Genomic DNA, 18429 nt, shown 5'->3' with positions numbered 1-18429 from the left:
AACTAATGGGAAACTAACACTCTCAGAGATTACTGAGGCGTGAATATGGAAGCCTAGAACTTCTTGAGAGAGGCTGCTTATGAATGAGGCCAACACAGGAAACAAGAAGGCCAAGAGATGGAACATGCCTGGATTTAGCTATGTCTAAAGGCAAAAATTACTACTTTGTCTCATTAATGTGAGACAAATAATTTTTCTTAAGCTAATTTGCCTTTTTCTTTTTTTTTTTACTCTTTATAAATGAAAGGCCCCCTCCCCAGTAGAAATGACTCCTCTCCCATGGAGCACCTGGGTGGCTCAGTCAAGTTAAGCCTCTGACTTTGGCTCAGCTCATGATCTTACAGTGAGTTGGAGTCCCACATTGGGCTCTATGCTGACAGCTCAGAGCCTGGAGCATGGAGCCTGGAGCCTGCTTCGGATTCTGTGTCTCCATCTCTCTCTGCCCCTCCTCTGTTCACCCTCTGTCTGTCTCTCTCTGAAGTAAACATTAAAAAAAATTTATAAAAAAAGCAAAAGAAATGACTCCTCCCTCCATTGTGTCTCCACTATCCTCTGTTGGCTCCCACGCCATCCCATTCACCTGTTCACATGTCAGTGAATTCATCATGTCATTGCTCCTATTCGTTTAAAATCTTTTTTTTTTTTTAATGTTTGTTATTTTTGAGAGGCGGGGGGGAGGAGGGGCAGAGAGGGAAGGGGAAAGAGGATCCGAAGGGGGCCCTGCACTGACAGCAGTGAGCTGGATGTGGGGCTTGAACTCACAAACTGTGAGATCATGACCTGAGCCAAAGTCGGTTGCTCAACAGACTGAGCCACTCAGGTGCCTGTTTAAAATCTTTCAACAGCTTCCTGTTGCTTTTAGGACCTGTATTAGTTATCTGTTGCTGCATAACAAATTACCCCAAAACTTAAGGCTTTAGGTAACAAATATTTGGCTGGCTGTTGGCAGGAGACTTCCATTTCTCTCCACACAAGCCTCTCCACAAGGCTGCATGAGCATCTTCATGACATGTCAGCTGGTTTCCCTCAGAGCCAGTGAGTCAAGACAAAAAGACTAACACTGCAATGTCTTTTATAACTTACACACAGAAGTCACACTTCATCATTTCTGCTTTTATTATTTTTTTAAATTTAAGTAGGCTTCATGCCCAGTGTGGAGCCCAATGCAGGGCTTGAACTCACGACCCTGAGATCAAGACCTGAGCTGAGATCAAGAGTTGGTTGCTTAACTGACTGAGCCACCCAGGTACCCCTCATTTCTGCTTTCTTCTATTTGTCTGAAGTGAGTCACTTAGTTCCCTAGGAGTAGGTGGTGTAGTAGGGGGAGAGAGATTAAACTTGACCTTTTGAGGAGAGGAATGTAAGAAATTTGTAGACATATTTTAGAACAACCACAAGGCCATCATACCCTGTCCTAGAACAACCTGTAGAGGGATATGAACCCTTTTGTTTGTTTGTTCATGTTTGTCATATGAACCCTTTTCTGGGTTTGGGGAATATCCCCATTTCATGTAGCAGCATTCACCTTTCACAATAGAAGCTGAAAATGTTAGCTATTCCCCCAGTTTCTCTTCCAGCTGAGGCCTAAGTTCTGCAAATTCATAACATCCATTGCAGAGAGCCAGTGATGCCCAGGTATAGGGCTTGGAAGGCCCAAGAGGAATGTTCTCTGGTGGGGGCTGTGGTAACAAGACTGAGCTCTTGGGCACAGGGCAGTGATTTCTTGATCAGTATCTGGATTGGCTGCGCTAGTGGCACAGGCAGCAGAGTCCAGCATTTTAGTGTTGGTAGAGATAATGGTGTCCTTCCTCCATGGTCCTGTCCTTCCATTCTGTGATGTGACACAGGCAGGATGCTGGTCTTATAGCCCATGCCTCATTCTTTAGTGTTTTTGGTAGTTCTGTGAACTTAAACTTGCTAGAGTTTGCTTCTTTTGCTTTCTGCTGAAAATCTTGATACACCCTGAGGGACCTGGCTTCCCCAGTCTTTCTTATCTGGTGACATATTCTCCCTCTTTCAAGGTGCTAGGCATCATCTTGCCGTAGGGCCTTAGCAGATGCTGTTCCCTCTACCTGGAACATCCTCTCCCCACCTCTCTCTACTTACCCATGGACTAATTCCTATTCAGCCTTCAAGTTTCAGCTTGCATGTCACCTGCCCTGCCCTGCCCCCAGCTTAGGCTCAGTCCTTCTATTTTATGCTTCGTCTACATTGGCATTTTCCTTTGCAGCATTTTATCACAGTTGGAATGAGGTCCTCTATGACATGAAACTGTGTCTCATTCCAGGGTTCTAGCATACAGTGGGGGCTAAGGAAAAATAAATTTCCCTTCCCACCTCTCTAGGGACCTCTGTCCTATCTTAATAGCCCTCTGCCAGGCACTGCTCAGCCTCTATTAAATTTCCTGACTTTCAAGGAATATTTTCATTCAGGTGCGAGTAAGATATCCCAACTCAAATGGACTTACAAAAAATAGTGAGTTTATTGACTTAAGCAATTTAAAAATGTTGGTTTATTTATTTTGAGAGAGAGCGAGCATGAGTGGGGGAGGGGCAGAGAGCGAGCAAGAAAGAGAAAATCCCAAGCAGGCTCCGTGCTGTCAGCGCAGAGCCCTATGTGGGGCTTGAATTCATGAATCGTGAGATCATGACCTGAACTGATATCAAGAATTGGACGCTTAACCAACTGGGTCAACCAGGTGCCCCTGGCTTATGCAATTTTAAAGTCCAGAGGTGGATCAGGCTTTAGGAACAGCTAGACCAAGACTCTTTTTCTTTCTTTCCTCTGGCTCCATTCTGTGGCAGGTGCTTCCCAAGAAGGAACAAAGAAGGCTAACCAACAGCTCTGTGCTCAAAACCTTCCCAGTTAGCAACTCTTTCCCAATTGTTCTAGCAGAAGCCAGGGGGGTGGAGGTCATCTCGAGCCAGACCACATCAGCTGAGGGTGGGATTCCTCAAGGAAGAAGAAAGGTAAATAGATACCAGGAGACCAAAACAAGGTATGGTTACTAGGTGTGATTCTGGAAGCCTTTCTGCAAAATAAACCATTCCCACACATAGTGATTTGAAACATTTACTATTTGTCAAAATTCTGTGGATTAGGTGGGCTCAGCTTGGCAGTTCTCTGGCTAGTCTCTTCTGAGGTTGTTTATGCTGGTGGCATATATATCTTCTTAGGTAAGTGGAGGTCACTGGGTTGATGAAGAAGCTGAAACATGTATTAGTACTCCTGGGGTGGGGGGCAACAGTACTCCTGGTTATGATAGAAATCCAACTTAAGTTGACTTAAAAAGAGTATTGACTGGTAACTAAAAAGTCCTGAGAGTATTAGCTTCAGGCCTCGTTAGATCCAGGTGTTCATCAGAAACCAGTCTCTTCCCAACTCTCAGCTGTTTTCTCCTGTGATGATTTAATTTTCACACAGATTGTCTTTATGTAGTGGCAAAGATGACTACTAACAGCTCCAGAATTATTCTGATTGCCCAGGCTTGGGTCACAAGTTCATCCCTGGAACTAGGGACTGGGGTCAGTCTCTCAGAACTACAGGATAGAAGAATGGAAGAGAGATGTTACCCAAGTTAAAGAGTGAAAGAAAGGCTGATGAGTAGGGCCAACATCAGGTGTCCTCCCAAGCAGCTGACTAAATTACAGTCTTCAGTGTCCTCTGGAAGGAAATGTTCTGAGGGAAGGGCAAGATGGCCTTTGGAAGTAGAGGTGTGCTAACAAAGACTTGGGAACACGGGGGTCAAATCCCTCCATGATTACTTCTTGGTTGTGTAAGCTCTGCAAGGTTTTACCTCTGAATTTCTGCTGTGAAATCAAGCCTTTTTCAGGTTGTCTTGAGGGCTAAATGAAATATCAAATACAGGAGCTCAGAAGTCATCCTATTCTCTTCAGTATTCAAATAGTAAGGTCCTGGCGTAGGTCTACTTTGCCCAGTAAAAAAAAAAAAAAAAAAAAAAAAAAGCGTTCTCCACCTAGTGGCCATCAGGGTCACCGTGCTGTAGCATTGACCCATTTACAGAACCCTCTAAGGTTTCTTGTGAGCCCCTGGACAGATGAAGCAGAATTTGTGGAGGACAGTGAGCCTGCGAGTGTCAGAACAGGGATATGCCTGCCCTTTCTGTAATGTGGACTTGCATGGGGCAGAGTAGGTGAGGTTGTTAGGTGGACAGATGGTCAGAAGGAGAAACTGTTTTTTCCTATCCTATTTGACACTAATGACGGCTGATTAGAAGGTCTGGATAGGGATGGGAATAGCTCATCTGGTAGAGGCTTTGGTGAAGGGTTTCTTTGTTACCTGCTTTGGGAAGAACCCCTAGCTGCCCATCACTGCCTCTGTAGTACTTGGGCTCAAACTGTGATTTCTTACAACTTCTGAGCCAGACAGAAAATAGGAGGCTTCAAGTCACATGAAGCTGATGGCAGGGTGCAAGACCAACACCCAAGAACCCTGAATCCCAGAGTAGTGTCCCCTGTGACACACTTCATGGCTGCTGTATGTCTACATACATAGCTCTATGTCTGCACTTACGGGTTATTACATCCCAACACCTGCTTTTCATCCAGCTCAGGGCTAAGAGCTTTACATGCATAATTCTCCTCAGGTGTCATTGGCTGCAGAACCTGAGGTGCCCCTGAGGTTCCTGGGATAAGATGAGGTTCCCTAGCAGTGAAAGGTGGCTTCTTGCTGGAGCCCAGGGAAGAACCACCTCTGGCCAGCATGTTGCCCCCCTCCTCTCATCAGATTGAATTAGGTTTCTGGCATTTCATAACTCATTGAGACTTAATACAGGACTCTGTGCCAGATGCCATCTGCCTCCAGACTCACCTCCCCAGGAAGACCCAGAGATTACTTCAGGCCAGTAATAGAAGGAGCGGCAGTCATCATTTACATAGTATCTACCATATGTCAGGTACTGTAATTGTTTCGTATGTATCTATTCTTTTCATTCCCACAATAACCCATACGGTAGGTACTAGTGTTTCACCCTTAAGTACAGGTTAGCTCATCAGGATCACACAGCCCCACAGAGCTAAGATCTGAACTGCAGCTGCCTGGTTCCAGAGCCTGTTTTTTTTGCTGTACACTAGACTGCCTCTCCCGCCATGAGACCTTCCTTAGCCACAAGAGCCATGAGCAGGAGCTCCCTCTGATGTTTACCTGCTGGCTTGTGTATTGTGGGTCCTGGGCACTGACATCAGAGACCATTCCAGGCTAGAGAAATTCAAACCTGATCTCAGGAATGCTTAGAGTAAGAGGAGCTCTGATATGAAGTCAATATGAACCCTTGGGTTCAAATTCCCATGTGCCACCAGAATGTCCAAAATTAGAAACACTGACAATACCAAACGCTGGTAAGTTGGTAGAACCACTGTGGAAAACCATTTGGTAGTATCTAGACAAATTAAACATACATCTATCCTATAATGCAGTGATTCTACTCCTGGATATATGTGTGCACATGCACACCAAATGACACATACAAAATTTTTCAGAAGAGCTTTATTTATAATAGTTCAAAACTAGAAATAACCCAATTGTCCATCAACAGAATGGCTAAATTGTGGTGTATTCATATAACGGACTACTACTACAGAGCATGAAAAAAAAAAAAAAAAACTTCTGACACACATACACACACAAACGGATGAATCTCACAGACATAATATTGAGCAAAAGAGGATGTGATTCCATTTTTATAGAATTCAAGAGCAAGCAAAACTAATTTAGGGGGATAGAGATGAAAATAGTGTTTACTTCTGGGAGATAATAACTAGGAAGGGAAACAAAGGAAACTTCTGGGGAGCTGGCAATGTTCTGTATCTTGATCTGGAGGGTGACCACCCAGATGTACACATACATGTAAGGATTCATCAAATTGTGCTCTAAAAACTGGAGCACATTACTAAATATATCTCAAAAAGTTAGGGAAAAAGTGGTATTTCAAATGCAGACAACTTCTGGGTATGGCTGACAAGCTATTTTTGCCTACCCACATCCATTCTTCTCCCTTAGTCTGAAAGGAGCCCCACACTTTCCTCTTTTCTGTTTCAGTCAATGTGTTTTAGGTGTAGCTCACTCTTTCTCAGTCCCCAAATCAGGGGCCTAGTCGCAGTGATTGGTTTAATAACTGGAACAGGGCCAAGCTGGTTAATGAATGAATCCCAGAATTTTTTTGGTGGAACTAGTAGGAAAAGATGATCTTTCCAATGTAGTTGCCTCTCCATCAGGAGACAAGCCTGGAGCTGCCAGTGGCCATCTTGCTACCTTCTGGAGAGAGTTGGCCTGAGAAAGAGGCCACACAGAGGAAAGCAGAGTGAGATTAAATTCTTCCTGATGACAGTGTGTCAGAACCTGGATCTAGCCATCCCTGTACTGAAATTTTTCATTAGGTGAATCAATAAATTTCCTTTTTTAGCTAACCACTTTGATTTCAGTATATTTTAATGTTTATTTTTGAGAGAGAGACAGACAGAGTACAAGCAGGGGAGGGGCAGAAAAAGAGGGAGACACAGAATCCGAAGCAGGCTCCAGGTTCTGAGCTGTCAGCACAGAGCTGGACTCGGGGCTCGAACTCACGAACTGTGAGATCATGACCTAAGCCAAAGTCGGACACTTAGCCAACTGAGCCACTCAGGCATCCCATCAGTTTCTTACAGTTATAAACTGGAGTCTAATAAACTGGGAATCTTGGGTAAAATTATGAGAAATATGGGGGAGCTTGGAATAAAAAATAACCACTGACCCTTGTCCAATCTGTTTTGTGGCTGCTTGCTCTATGAGCCCATGGCCCTGCCAGATGGTAGGTGAGGCAGGCCCAGGGGTTATATCAGAAGGATTCTGGTCCTTTTTGGAAAGGGTTCTGGATGAGGAATCTAGAGAACTGGATTCTACTCTCCATTTTGTTGCTTCTTAGTGCCAGGACCTTGGATAACATAGTACATCACTTTGACCCTTTTCTATAAAATGGAGTATCATTACCTAGCTCAAAAGGCTGTTATGCAGATCAAATGCAAGTTTCCCAACTTCTCCAGCTTTTTCATACCCTGAGGTGAGTTAAGACCGTTATCCTGGGCATTCTTGCTGGGCTCTGTAGGACCCTCTGACCATTGCCATAATGATCTTTAACAAGTATGTGAGCTTCCCAAGAGCAAGAAAGTGTTCATCCCTGTGCCCTCTTGCCGAAAGGGCTGGGCACGCGGCTAACAGGGACTCCTGAATCCAGACTAAGGTCTTGCAGGCCAAGGTTCATGATACAGCAGCCCACCCACCCTTCTGCCCTTCATTTCCTTGCGTGATAGATGAGGCTGATTCAGACATCCTGGATAAATTAGAAGGATTGCAGGGAAATTGCTGAGACAGTCTGGGCTTTGGAAGCTGAGAGCTGAGAACCCACCATGAGGGCCACGTAGGGCCTTTCCCAGCTGGTCAAGAGCAGGTACCCAAGAAAGGCTTGCTGAGTGAAGAATGGGAGCTGAGGCTGCCTGGGAACCTTCCTCAGGTCTGGCTGTCTGAAACTAAGGTTGGACAAAAGGCTCCTGAGGCCATCACACTCACTCCTTCCCTAGCTCATTTCTGGGTCATAGAAAAGCTTCCTGCAAGAATCTCTAGGCCTCTAAGTCCATGGAACAAACCTAGTGCTGAGTAAGAGCTGTGAGGGAAAAGGCCATCTTTCCTCATACTCATTCATTCATTCATTCAACAAACACTTCATGACACACCACTCCACATTACAGAAGTTGAGATGAAAAAGGTTAGGTCTCTGTCCTGAAGGCATTAGCCTGGAGAGAGCCAGACTGGACACAACCTCCATTTTGGCTTCCTTATCTATCTCTTATCCTGCTCCCCTGCATTCCTTCTCCACCTAACAGCCAGAATGATCCTCTCAAACAAAGTAGATTCTCATCTTAAACCTTCTAACGACCTCCATGAGACCCTCTGTGACAGGGGGAGATGGATAAGTGGATGACGTTGTATTAAGTTTAGGGCACCTGGGAAGTCTCCCACAGGTTGCCAAATAATTAAAAGTTTATCTTTGTCCCACCTTCTTAGATCAGTATTTAGAGCCCTGGGAGTATGAGAGGGTTGAGGGTGAGGGGTCAAGACACACATACTAGATCCAACGGTAATATGGCCCCAAATCCCAGGTTTGTTAAGTTGCAGTCTGGCTCATGGGAGAAATTCTTTATTTAGATGCTTCAGTGACCAAGAGACAGAGCATAAGCACGCGCACACACACACCCATACACAATACATAAAGGCATTTCACAGGCAAAGGGATAGGCAATGGGGCGGGGGGGGGGGGGGGGGAAGAGGCCACGAGAGCAGCTAGGGGCTTCTTTGACTCAATGAAAGGGGGCCTATGATGGTGACACTCCTTGGAATTTCCGCTTGAAAGCTACAAGGAAATATCCACTCCCAGTGAAATCCCAGGCCGTAAAACACAGCAGAGTTGGAAATATCTAGGTTTGGGGCCTGGGGAACACCTGTTTCCTCACTGCAGAAACCTGCACTGGCTCTCCTTTCTTTCCCTGGTACCCAGGAATCTCCTGGTGGATAATGGAAGAGGGCTAGCACCACAGCAACCTGGACAGGTGGTCTCCTACATGAGGAGGAGAGGGCTAGTAGAGCCAAGGAGCAGCAATGGACCTTTGAGCTGGCTGGCATGAGATAGTTCACCTTTTAAGGGCACAGAATCATCAAGAAAACTTGCATGTGGGGGCTTTCCCACATGACCCTGGGTCAGAGCACCTCTCTGATGGAGGAAGGGAAAAGCCCCCCCCCCTTAGAGCTTTCATAATCCCACTGGATACCGAGGCCTCCTCCAGCTCTAGCTTTTCCCCAGCTGATGCATATCCTTAGCACCATTCAGGAACTGTGGAGAAGAGGCAGAAGGACAGCACTGCTCTGCCAGGACTGTGTCATTGCTCCAGGAGGAGACTTCACAGTGGGCAGAAAACTGTGTAACTGGCCAGCATCTGGTCTCAGGCTCAGGAAAGCCTGCACTTTTTGGGGAAAGGGAGTGTGTCATGTTAGCTCCAAGCTCCCATAGGGCAGCCACTTCCATCTGCCCTTTCCTACCTAGGCAGAACTCTGGTGTGAAAGCTCCAGGTTTCACTGGAGCTGCCTGGAGCCCAGGGACAGCTCAGTTCTTTAGCCGCAGAGACTGGTTCAAAAATGGCCTGCAAAGGAAAGACAGGCCTGGGGCTCATGACATATGGCCCAAAGAGGCTGGGGAAGGGGAAAGGCCATCCTCCAAACTACTATTCTGTGAGGCCCCAAGTCCTTTCAAGATCCACCCCCTTCCCTTGTCCTGACCTAGAGGGCCCATTCCAAAGGGGAAGAGCACGGGTGGATTAGCCTGGACCAATCAGAGGCTATCTGTGGCCCACTCCTGCCTAAGGCCTATGTGTTCTCCAGGTATAAGAAAGGAGGAAGAGGGAGCCAAGGGCTGACCATGGTCACGGGAAGCTGGCTCACGGCTGGTTCAACCTGGGGTGCTGGACAGAAACACCTCTAGTCTTCCAAGGTGGCTGAGTCTTTCTGAATGGGCTGCCTTTGCATTGGAATCTGGCCCAGGGGTGATGCCATTGTTTTTGGTGACCTGTAGTTTGAGAAGGAATAAACACACAGGGTCAGTTTGTGGTGGTTATGATGGTGCTCCAGGTAATTTTCTAAAGATAGTACAGCTCTTCCAGGGCCTTGGAGTAATAAGGTGACCAGGTCTCCTTTACTGAGGGTCACTGCATGCTAGGCACAATGCTGGGTGCTTTGCTTCTAGCATCCTATTTCATCTTCATGGCAATTCTACAAGGCGGGGATAGTACCCCTGTTTTGTATATAAGGAAACTAAAGTTCAGAAAGTCTAAGTCACCTGACCCCAGTAGGCTTTTTATTGTTGTTTTCTGTTTTGTTTTTTTTTTAATTTTTAAAATTACATAATTATGTTGTTGTTGTTGTTGTTGACCATCCTTCCACCCTTAAGCTTTTTAAAAGTGTGTAGGTTCAGGACAGCAGCCCACATCTCTCCACTACCAAACCATTTATTCTGCCTATAGGGCCCTATATGACCTGGATAGTACAGACTGATCATTCTTTCCCTCACACTGAGTCAAAAGTGGCTCTCCAGTCACTCTATCCCACTTTCTGCGTACCTAGTAATAACTGATATTGTCTTATTTGTTTATGGATTTGTTTAGGATCTGCTTCTACCACTAGATGGGGATCCAAAAAATCAGGGAACAGCATTGATCCTGGTTCCTACTGTAGCCCTAGTGCTCCATATAGGACCTGGCACATAGTAGGTACTCAATAAATATTTGTTGAATGAATGAAAGCTTACCTCTAATAGTTCCCTTTTCTGGTACCAGCATTTCACATACTTTAACTCTCAGGTCATCCCATAAGGTGAGGATAACGAGCCATATGCAATGGCAGAGCAAAATAAATGTACTTTGGAATCAAAAGGTTTGAATTCTAGGTCTAACTCCAAGTAACTAAGTGGCTTGGGCAAGTCACTTAACCTACCTGACATTGGGTTTCCTCAGGTCGTAAAGGGGTGTGTGTGTGTGTGTGTGTGTCTTAATTCAGAGCTGCTACTGTGAATTAGATGAAATTAACTTAGGTGTTCAACAAATAGTAGCTATAATCTTACAGAAGAGGAAGTAGAGGCTCAGAGAAGTTTACTGACTCACCCAAAGTCACATAGCTGAAAATATAGAAAGAAAAGAGTAAATACTAGCATTTTCAAGACTGGGTACCCCCAGGGTAGGGCTCTGGTTGTCTCCAGGTTGTATGCTGAAACTGCCACCAGTCAAGCTGCAAGGGAGATGTGCTGAAATGGGAGTGAGCCCCAGGCTGGACTGTGCAGGCTTGTCTCAAGTCCATATCTAAAAGAAGCCTCAAAAGTCCTCAGATCTGCTGCAATGTGGGAGGGGAAACTTCAGTCAGAGTGGAGAGGACCAAGGACATTTTGACTAATATTTTGTGTTTCCACCACCTTTAGTTAATTCAGCTCTGTGAACAATGCAGAACCTACCATTTAAGTCAAAGAAATCAGTTTAGTAGACTTGGTTGCCTGAAACTCAATTTCCTTATCTGTAAAATGAGTATATTCTCATCTCAGAAAGTTATGTTGTAGCACACTGTCCACACTACCCAGTTCCCTTCTGAGAGGAAGAGACAACTGCATAAGCCCTCCCCTTACCAGGCCCTAGCCTCCTCATATCACATGGTGCCATAACCTCCTTGTTAGCATGATGCCCTCCTAGAAAAGCATGCTGTGAGCCAGACAAGACTCAGTTTGAATTATAGGCTCTGTCTCATAGTATCACTTGAATGGTGGTTGCCTCTGTCTATAATAATAATACCTTCTTCCTAGGGTTGTTGTGTGGATTACCTGAGAGGATTTGCTTGGCATATGCCCTGCAACAGAACAGGGGTTCAAAGAGTGTTAGTCATTTTCAAGGTTATCATGAACAGATGACTGTGTTTACCTCTTCCCTTCAAAGCACTTATCAGAATTTGTAATTATTGGTTGTTTACTCGTTTATTGTTTGTCTCCTCCCATCAGAACGTAAGGTCACAAGAGCAGGGACGGGATCTGTTTTGGCCACCACCCAGAGGGTGTTCAATAAATACTTGACCAATGAATGAACAAATCTGGTCATATTTGGTAATAACCTGGAGAGGGAGCTTTTGCCATAGAACTGATGGCAGCAGAGACTAGGTTCTTAGGCCAGTGACAGGCTTGAGGGAAGGGAAACTTCCCTAGTCAGACTGCTATAGGGCAGGAAATCTAAGTACTTTTAGGAGACCGCCAAGGAAAGTGTCTTAAGTTTCTCTACTCAAACCTTCAGTGGCAGGTCCAAAGGCTGCGGAGAAGCTGATGGGAGGAAAAACTTACAGAGGAGACACTTTTGTTAACTGATTGATTTTCTGTTGACTGAGAAAAGGCTGCCAGGATTCCATTTTAGCAAAGTAGTACCTGGCTTTGTTTTGATTTAGAAGCCTTGAGTTCTTGTAGCAGACCCTTGAATTTCAAAGGAAGATTACTCACTGGTTCTTGTGTTTGAAGCCGCTGACATGAGCTTGATACTGTTCTATGGAGTTCAGCACTATCTTACACGTCTTGCAGGGGTAACCCTTCCCAGCTGAAACACACATAAAAGTCAAGATACTTAGTTATCCAGGAACAAGGGACCTGGGGACTGCTGCTTTTGACAGTAAATGCCCTTCTGAGGATGGATGGTGGGGTAAGATTAGGCGGTTGGCCCTGATGAGAATCCCAGAGGCCTCAATGCTCAGGGGACACTGGCTGTGTGCCTATGTGCTTTCTGGGGTTGGGAACCTCCTCACTCCCCTCTGTACCCCCAAGTCCCAGAATCGAACCTGGTCTACAGTAGCTGTCTGTTGAGTAAATAAAAGATTGACAGAACAAAGAGGTGACATTTGGTGTATCTTTTTACCTGGACTGTGCTAAGTGGCCTCATTAAGGATGCCCTTCACTGAGAGATCTCTGGGAAACTGCCACTCTCCCTAGGCTTGCAATAACAGTAATTAATGAGAATGCCTGCTATGAAAATTAATCTAGTCTTTCTACCTTGGGGCTCACAGACACTCTTACTACCAGGGCTGATCCAATGACAAAGTGGCCTTTGTCCACATGGCCAAGATATGGAGCTGGACTCCTGGCTCTGCCTTCATGTGATCTTGACTAAACCCCTTCCCCTTTCTGATCCTCAGCTTTTCTCAACTGTAAGTCAATTATACCATAACTTATAACCATAATACTTATAATAAAAACCAGTATCATTAACCAAGTACCTGATATAGGCCATGCACGCTATATAATTTTGCTTGGCCCTCATAATGATTTTCCTGGGAAAATCATTATCATTATTTTACAAAGGAAAATAAGGCAAAGTCACATGTCTAAGAACACAGTGTTAGTAAGTGGCAAACTCAGGCTTGGCTGACCACAAAGGCTGTACTTATTCTAGCATGACAGATGTTAGCTGTACAAGAAAGGCAGCTGTACACATGACTTCAAGAGCCCTCTGGTTCTGACACTCTTCTAACCATCTGCCACCCTAAAGTTTCACAGCTCTGGAGTGAGATCACCTAGGCTCAAATCCCAGCTCTATCATTTCTTACCTGTAGGACCACAGGCCAGTTACTTAACCTCTCTGAGATTTGGTTTCCTCATTTGTAAAAGTGGGGCTTCTCTGAGACTCAGGTTCCTTACCTATAAAATGAGGTTAATATTAGTATCAACCTCATAAAGTTACTGTAATGATTTAAATAAAAGCATTTGACACATAGTAAGTGCTCAACAAATGTGAGCTCTTATTACTAGTATTATTTCACTCTTATGGGCTCCATGCATCAGTCTGGCAAAGAGGTGGAGAGTATCTTTTAACCAGCCTTCTATGGCAGCTATAGCTGAGAACACCAATGATCTCCTCTACTCCAATTAGCTAGCTGATGTTCCTTTGTATCTTCAGGTATTTCCTGGAAGACACACCCCTTTAGAGCATTTAAGGGGAATATTACTGCAATCAGAATTCAGGTCCATTTTAGACATTTATGGCCAGCATTTGCAGAAGGCTTGATCTTAGACCCTCAGCTCTTCTCTTTCTAAACTCTCTAGGGGTTTCATTCATTCTGCTGACTTTCATTACCACCTAAAATATATGAAACCACTAATATTTAACAATTACTGACCTACCAAAATGGCAATATCTCTAACCCAGACCTCTCATTTGAGTTCTAGACCTATATATCCAACTGCCTACTTCGATATCTCATGGGCATCTTAACTCCAAGCTGACAAAACCTGGCTATCCACCTAATTGCTTAAGACTAAATCTGGTTATCATCTTCGACTATTCCCTCTCCTTCACCTCCCACATTTTTTTTTTTTTTTTTTTGGTAAAGATCTTATTTTTATGTCATCTCTACACCCAATGTAGGGCTTGAACTCACAATCCCGAGATCAAGAATTGCACGCTCTGAAGGCTGACCCAGCCAGGCCCCCCTCACCTCCCACATTTGATGGCCAAATCCAGACAATTCTTTTTTCTTTTTGAAGTTCATTGATTTGAGTGAGAGAGGGAGAGTGCGAGCAAGGGTGCAGAGAGAGAGAGGGGGAGAGAGAATCCCCAGCAGGCTCCACACTGACAGCACGGAGCTGGATGTAGGGCTCAATCTTACAAACTGTGACATCATGACCCGAGCTGAAATCAAGAGTTGGATGTTTAACTGAGCCACCCAGACGCCCCTAAATCCTGACAATTCCACTTCCTACATAGCTCTTGAATCCATCTACTTCTGTCTATCTCCTCCACTGCTACCTTACTTAGTCCAAGCTCCCATCCTCTCTAGTATGAATTACAATACCCTCATTGCTGGGGTCTCCCCACTCCTCTTCCTCCCTTTTCCAACCCATTCTCCACTTTGTAAGCAGAATGATCTAATAATGCTTAAATTGTCATTGGCTTCCCAATGCTTTTAGGTTAAAGGCCCAAATCCCTAACATGACCAACAATACCAGGACTGGATGCTCTGTCATCTCCCCAGGATCGTTTTGCCCCACATTATCCTCCTCCTTTCACTCTGGGAAACCTTCACTGATCCCTGCTCCAATTTAAGTTGTCCCATTTGTTTCCTTTCCTTTTTTTTTTTTAAGATTTTATTTTTAAGTAATTTCTACACCTAACATGGGGCTTGAACTTACAACCCTGAGATCAAGAACTGTGTGCTCTGCCAACTGAGTCAGCCATGTGCCCCATTTGTTTCCTTTTCTAAAGCTTGTCACACTTGCAGTTATTTGCTCAATGCCTGTCTTTTCTACTAAACTCTAAGCTTCATGAGAACATGGACAACACCTGTCTTGTTTACTATCATATATACAATGCCTGACAAATATTAGGAAAGAACTTAGCAAATATTTCTTGACTATATATGATTTTTTGTTTTGAGAGAGAGTGCGCGCGAGTGAGTGCGTGCCTGAGCGGGGGAGGGGGGCAGAGGGAGAGGGAGAGAGGGAGAGAGGGAGAAAGGGAGAAAGGGAGAAAGGGAGAGGGAGAGAGAGAAAGGGAGAGAGAGGGAGAGAGAGAAAGGGAGAGAGAGAAAGAGAGAGAGAGAGAGAGAGAGAAAGAGAGAGAGAATCTTAAGCAGGCTCCATGCTCCAACACAGGGCTTGATCCCATGACCTTGGGATCATGACCTGAACTGAAATCAAGAGTTGGATACTGACTGAGCCACTCAGGCACTCTTTGACTATATATGAACTTAACAAAACCTGAAAACCTGTCCTAAGCATAGTTGAAGAGACTCGGGGGATCAGCATGGGGCAGAGAAAGCAGCCCTGTTCTATGTAGGAGGCAAGGCCCTAAGCAGGGAAAGAAAGTGATGGGGTAAAGCAGAGGAGGATTCCAGTAACCTGGGGGTGAGTGTTGAATGCTCTGACAGTTGGAAGGATTTGGCTGCCTGAATGATATGCAGGCTTTAGTTTTAGCATTCTTGGATAAATGAGAGAAATGTGAGCCAGGAATATAAAGCAAATTTCAAGTATTTGATCTGCTTGGTAGACGCTGCATCTTCCCCTTGGGGAAGAGATCTGGACACTCTGGATCATCTCACATTTGACCCATACTTGTCATGAGACACTCTGACAGGAGCCCCATGGAAACTATTCTCTGGACCCACTATAGAATTTAACCCAAATTTCAATGTGGCTCAGGTGCTGCCTAGTGTGAGACCCAGGAAAAATCACCTCATCTTTCTGATCCTAATGACCTCATTTGTAAAATGGGGACAATCAAACTTGCACAGCAGAGCTGCTGTGAGGATTAAATCTGGCAATTACATGTGACAGTACCTAGCCTAAGGTCTGGACTGTAACAGCCACAGGTAAGTATAGGATGACTGACTGACTGAATGAATGAACAAGCTTCAACAGAGGCCAGCAGGGAAAAGTTAAGCTGCTAACAAACCTTAAACCTTTGCTAAGGTGGAAGCCCTGTTAGCTGAAGTCACTGCCTGCATATCCTAGGTCAACATTCCACCTCTGTGGGTAAGAAGGGGGTCAAAATGAGTTCAATGCCTCTGATGTCCTATAGTTGGAAAGCCTCCTGCCAAGTACACTCAGAGCTGGAGGCAGGAGGAAGGAGTGTAAATTTTGGAGCCAGACAGAGCTAGAGACACATATTGATGTTCTCACTTATCAACATCAGGTCCTATCAGCTCTATGACCTTGAGCAAGTCACTCTGAGTCTCAACTTCTTTATCTGTAAAATGCGAAAATCATACCTATTTTTAGGAATGCTGTGGGAATTAAATTATAATGTATATATTAATATCAAAAGGCGTGTGATGCCCCTGCCCCCTGCCTAGGTTTTCATGAAAAATTGTGGCTGATCTGTAAAGCAGTCAGATGCCTTAAGCAAGAAAAAAGCATCCAGGATACAGTTCTAGGATTAAGTTTGGTAATCAGCCTTAGGCAAAGGGAGGAGTAGATATAGGAAGGAGACTTTGGCTTGAGATAAAAGTATAGAATGGGGGAGTGCCTGGGTGGCTCAGTCGGTTAAGCATTTGACTTGCATCAGACTTCCGCTCAGGTCATGATCTCCCAGTTCGTGGGTTCAAGCCTCGCATTGGGCTCCATGCTGACAGTGCAGGGCCTGCTTGGGATTGTCTCTCTCCCTTTCTCTCTGCCCCTTTCCCACTCACACTTTCTTTCTCTCAAAATAAATAAACTTAAAAAATAAAAAGAATAGAACGGGTACAAGTTAAGACAAGCAGCCTAAAATATGGCAGTGCCAAACATTAAAAAAAAGGGGAGGGGCCTGGGTGGCTCAGTCGGTTAAGCTTTGGACTTCAGCTCAGGTCATAATCTCGCGGTTGGTGGGTTTGAGCCCCTCATTGGACTCTGTGCTGACAGCATGGAGCCTGGAGCCTGCTTCAGATTCTTTGTCCTCCTCTCTCTCTGCCCCTCACGCACTCATGCTCTCTCTTAAAAATAAATAAACATTAAAAAAAAAAAAAATTAAACATGGCAGTGCCTGAGTCCTGCTAGTGGACAAGAGAGAATGAGGATATGACCAGAGCAGGGCCAAATAAAGATGGCCAAGAGCTGGAGCAAAGAAGAGTCGGCTGCAAGAGAACCCTGGGTCATGCCAGCTGGATACTGTGTTGTCCCTATCAGTCTCAGGCCAAAATAGGAGGGTGTCACAGAGGGTTCTGAGGAGCTTGGTTCTGAAGTTCCCGTATTTCTCAGCATATGGGGCTGATCCTGTTAAAGAGGAAGGCACTGCCTGCATATGGGAACACCAAGCACTTAATTTTGAAGAGGTTTATAAAGCAGGGTCCTTCAGTGGCATTGGAAGAGCACTCCTTGGCACCCTGCTAAAGGGACCTTCCCTTATTTCATAGCCACTATTTTGCACCCATCTCATCTGTGTCAGTATTGCTCAAGGACAACCTGTGTTATAAGGCTGCTTTGGGTTTGGGGATCGATAGAGAGGCATGATCTCCCTTGCCCATATGTGGTCTGGAACATCTACAGTATCTGGGTGTTCACCTTTCTAAGACTGTGGCAAGAGCACAGATGACTCCAAGTAGCAGGTTCCCTGAGGCCAAGTTGTTTGTACTTGGATACCATGGGGACCTCAAGTGTTGACTGGTGCTGCATCTCCATGGCCTGAGTGGAAACCCTGAGGACTCATACGAATGTAGGCTCCATGAGACAGGCACTGTGTCAGTCTAAGTCACCACTGTACCCCAAAGAGGGTACACAGTAGGTACTCAATAAATATTTACTGACTGAATGAAGGAGAAAATAATAATCTCCCCTCCTCCACTCTTATTATAAGCCCTGAGAAGTTAATGTGATGGGAAGGGCTCTTAACTCTTTATGAATACTTACTCCTGTGATGTTGACTGACATCTAGAAGTCAGGGTAAAAGCTAATATTCTCTGAGTCAGAGTGGGGTATGGGCAGGCCTCAACTGCTGAGAAGTGAGGGGCCCTGAGGACACTCTAATACCTGGCAGAGGCTGCTGAGGGCCTTCACACAAGGAATGTGGATGACAGGGAGCTTAAATCAGAGGTTGCAAACTGGTGGCCCTTGGCCCAAATCTGGCTTGCAGACAGATTTGGCTCATACATGGTTTAACATTTTTTAAATTTAGTAGCACATTTAAAATGGAGAGGAATTCTATTTTTTTTTTTTAAGATTATTTTTAAGTAATCTCTACATCCGACACGGGATTTCAACTCACAGCCCTGAGACCAAGAGTTGCATACTCTACCGACTGAGCCAGCCAGGACCCCTAAAAATTAGGGAAATTCTTTTTTTTTCAAAAATTTTTTTAATGTTTATTTATTTTTGAGAGAGAGACAGACAGACAGAATGTAAGTAGA

General features: G+C 44.9%; 1 protein-coding gene across 6 annotated transcripts in view; it reads right to left on the bottom strand.

Moving 5' to 3' along the window:
* Nucleotides 1-6465: 6465 nt before the first annotated feature.
* Nucleotides 6466-18429, bottom strand: part of ZNF346 (zinc finger protein 346) — a 31445-nt gene continuing 19481 nt past the window's right edge. For 5 of the 6 annotated variants that reach the window (XM_058724241.1, XM_058724249.1, XM_058724258.1 and 2 more), the window contains 2 exons: nucleotides 12062-12155; nucleotides 6466-9607 (listed from right to left, as the gene is read on the bottom strand). In XM_058724241.1, the coding sequence (XP_058580224.1) occupies nucleotides 9520-9607; nucleotides 12062-12155 (182 nt within the window). In that variant the 3' untranslated portion in view covers nucleotides 6466-9519. Of the gene's footprint in view, nucleotides 9608-12061; nucleotides 12156-13158; nucleotides 13250-18429 lie in introns of all 6 variants that reach the window. The other variant, XR_009260242.1, reaches the window with a different exon arrangement.

Source organism: Neofelis nebulosa, chromosome 1, assembly GCF_028018385.1.
Source record: "Neofelis nebulosa isolate mNeoNeb1 chromosome 1, mNeoNeb1.pri, whole genome shotgun sequence".
In the NCBI taxonomy this organism is placed as follows: domain Eukaryota; kingdom Metazoa; phylum Chordata; class Mammalia; order Carnivora; family Felidae; genus Neofelis; species Neofelis nebulosa.
The sequence above is the reverse complement of the archived record's forward strand: the minus strand, read 5'-3'. Positions and strand labels throughout refer to the sequence as shown.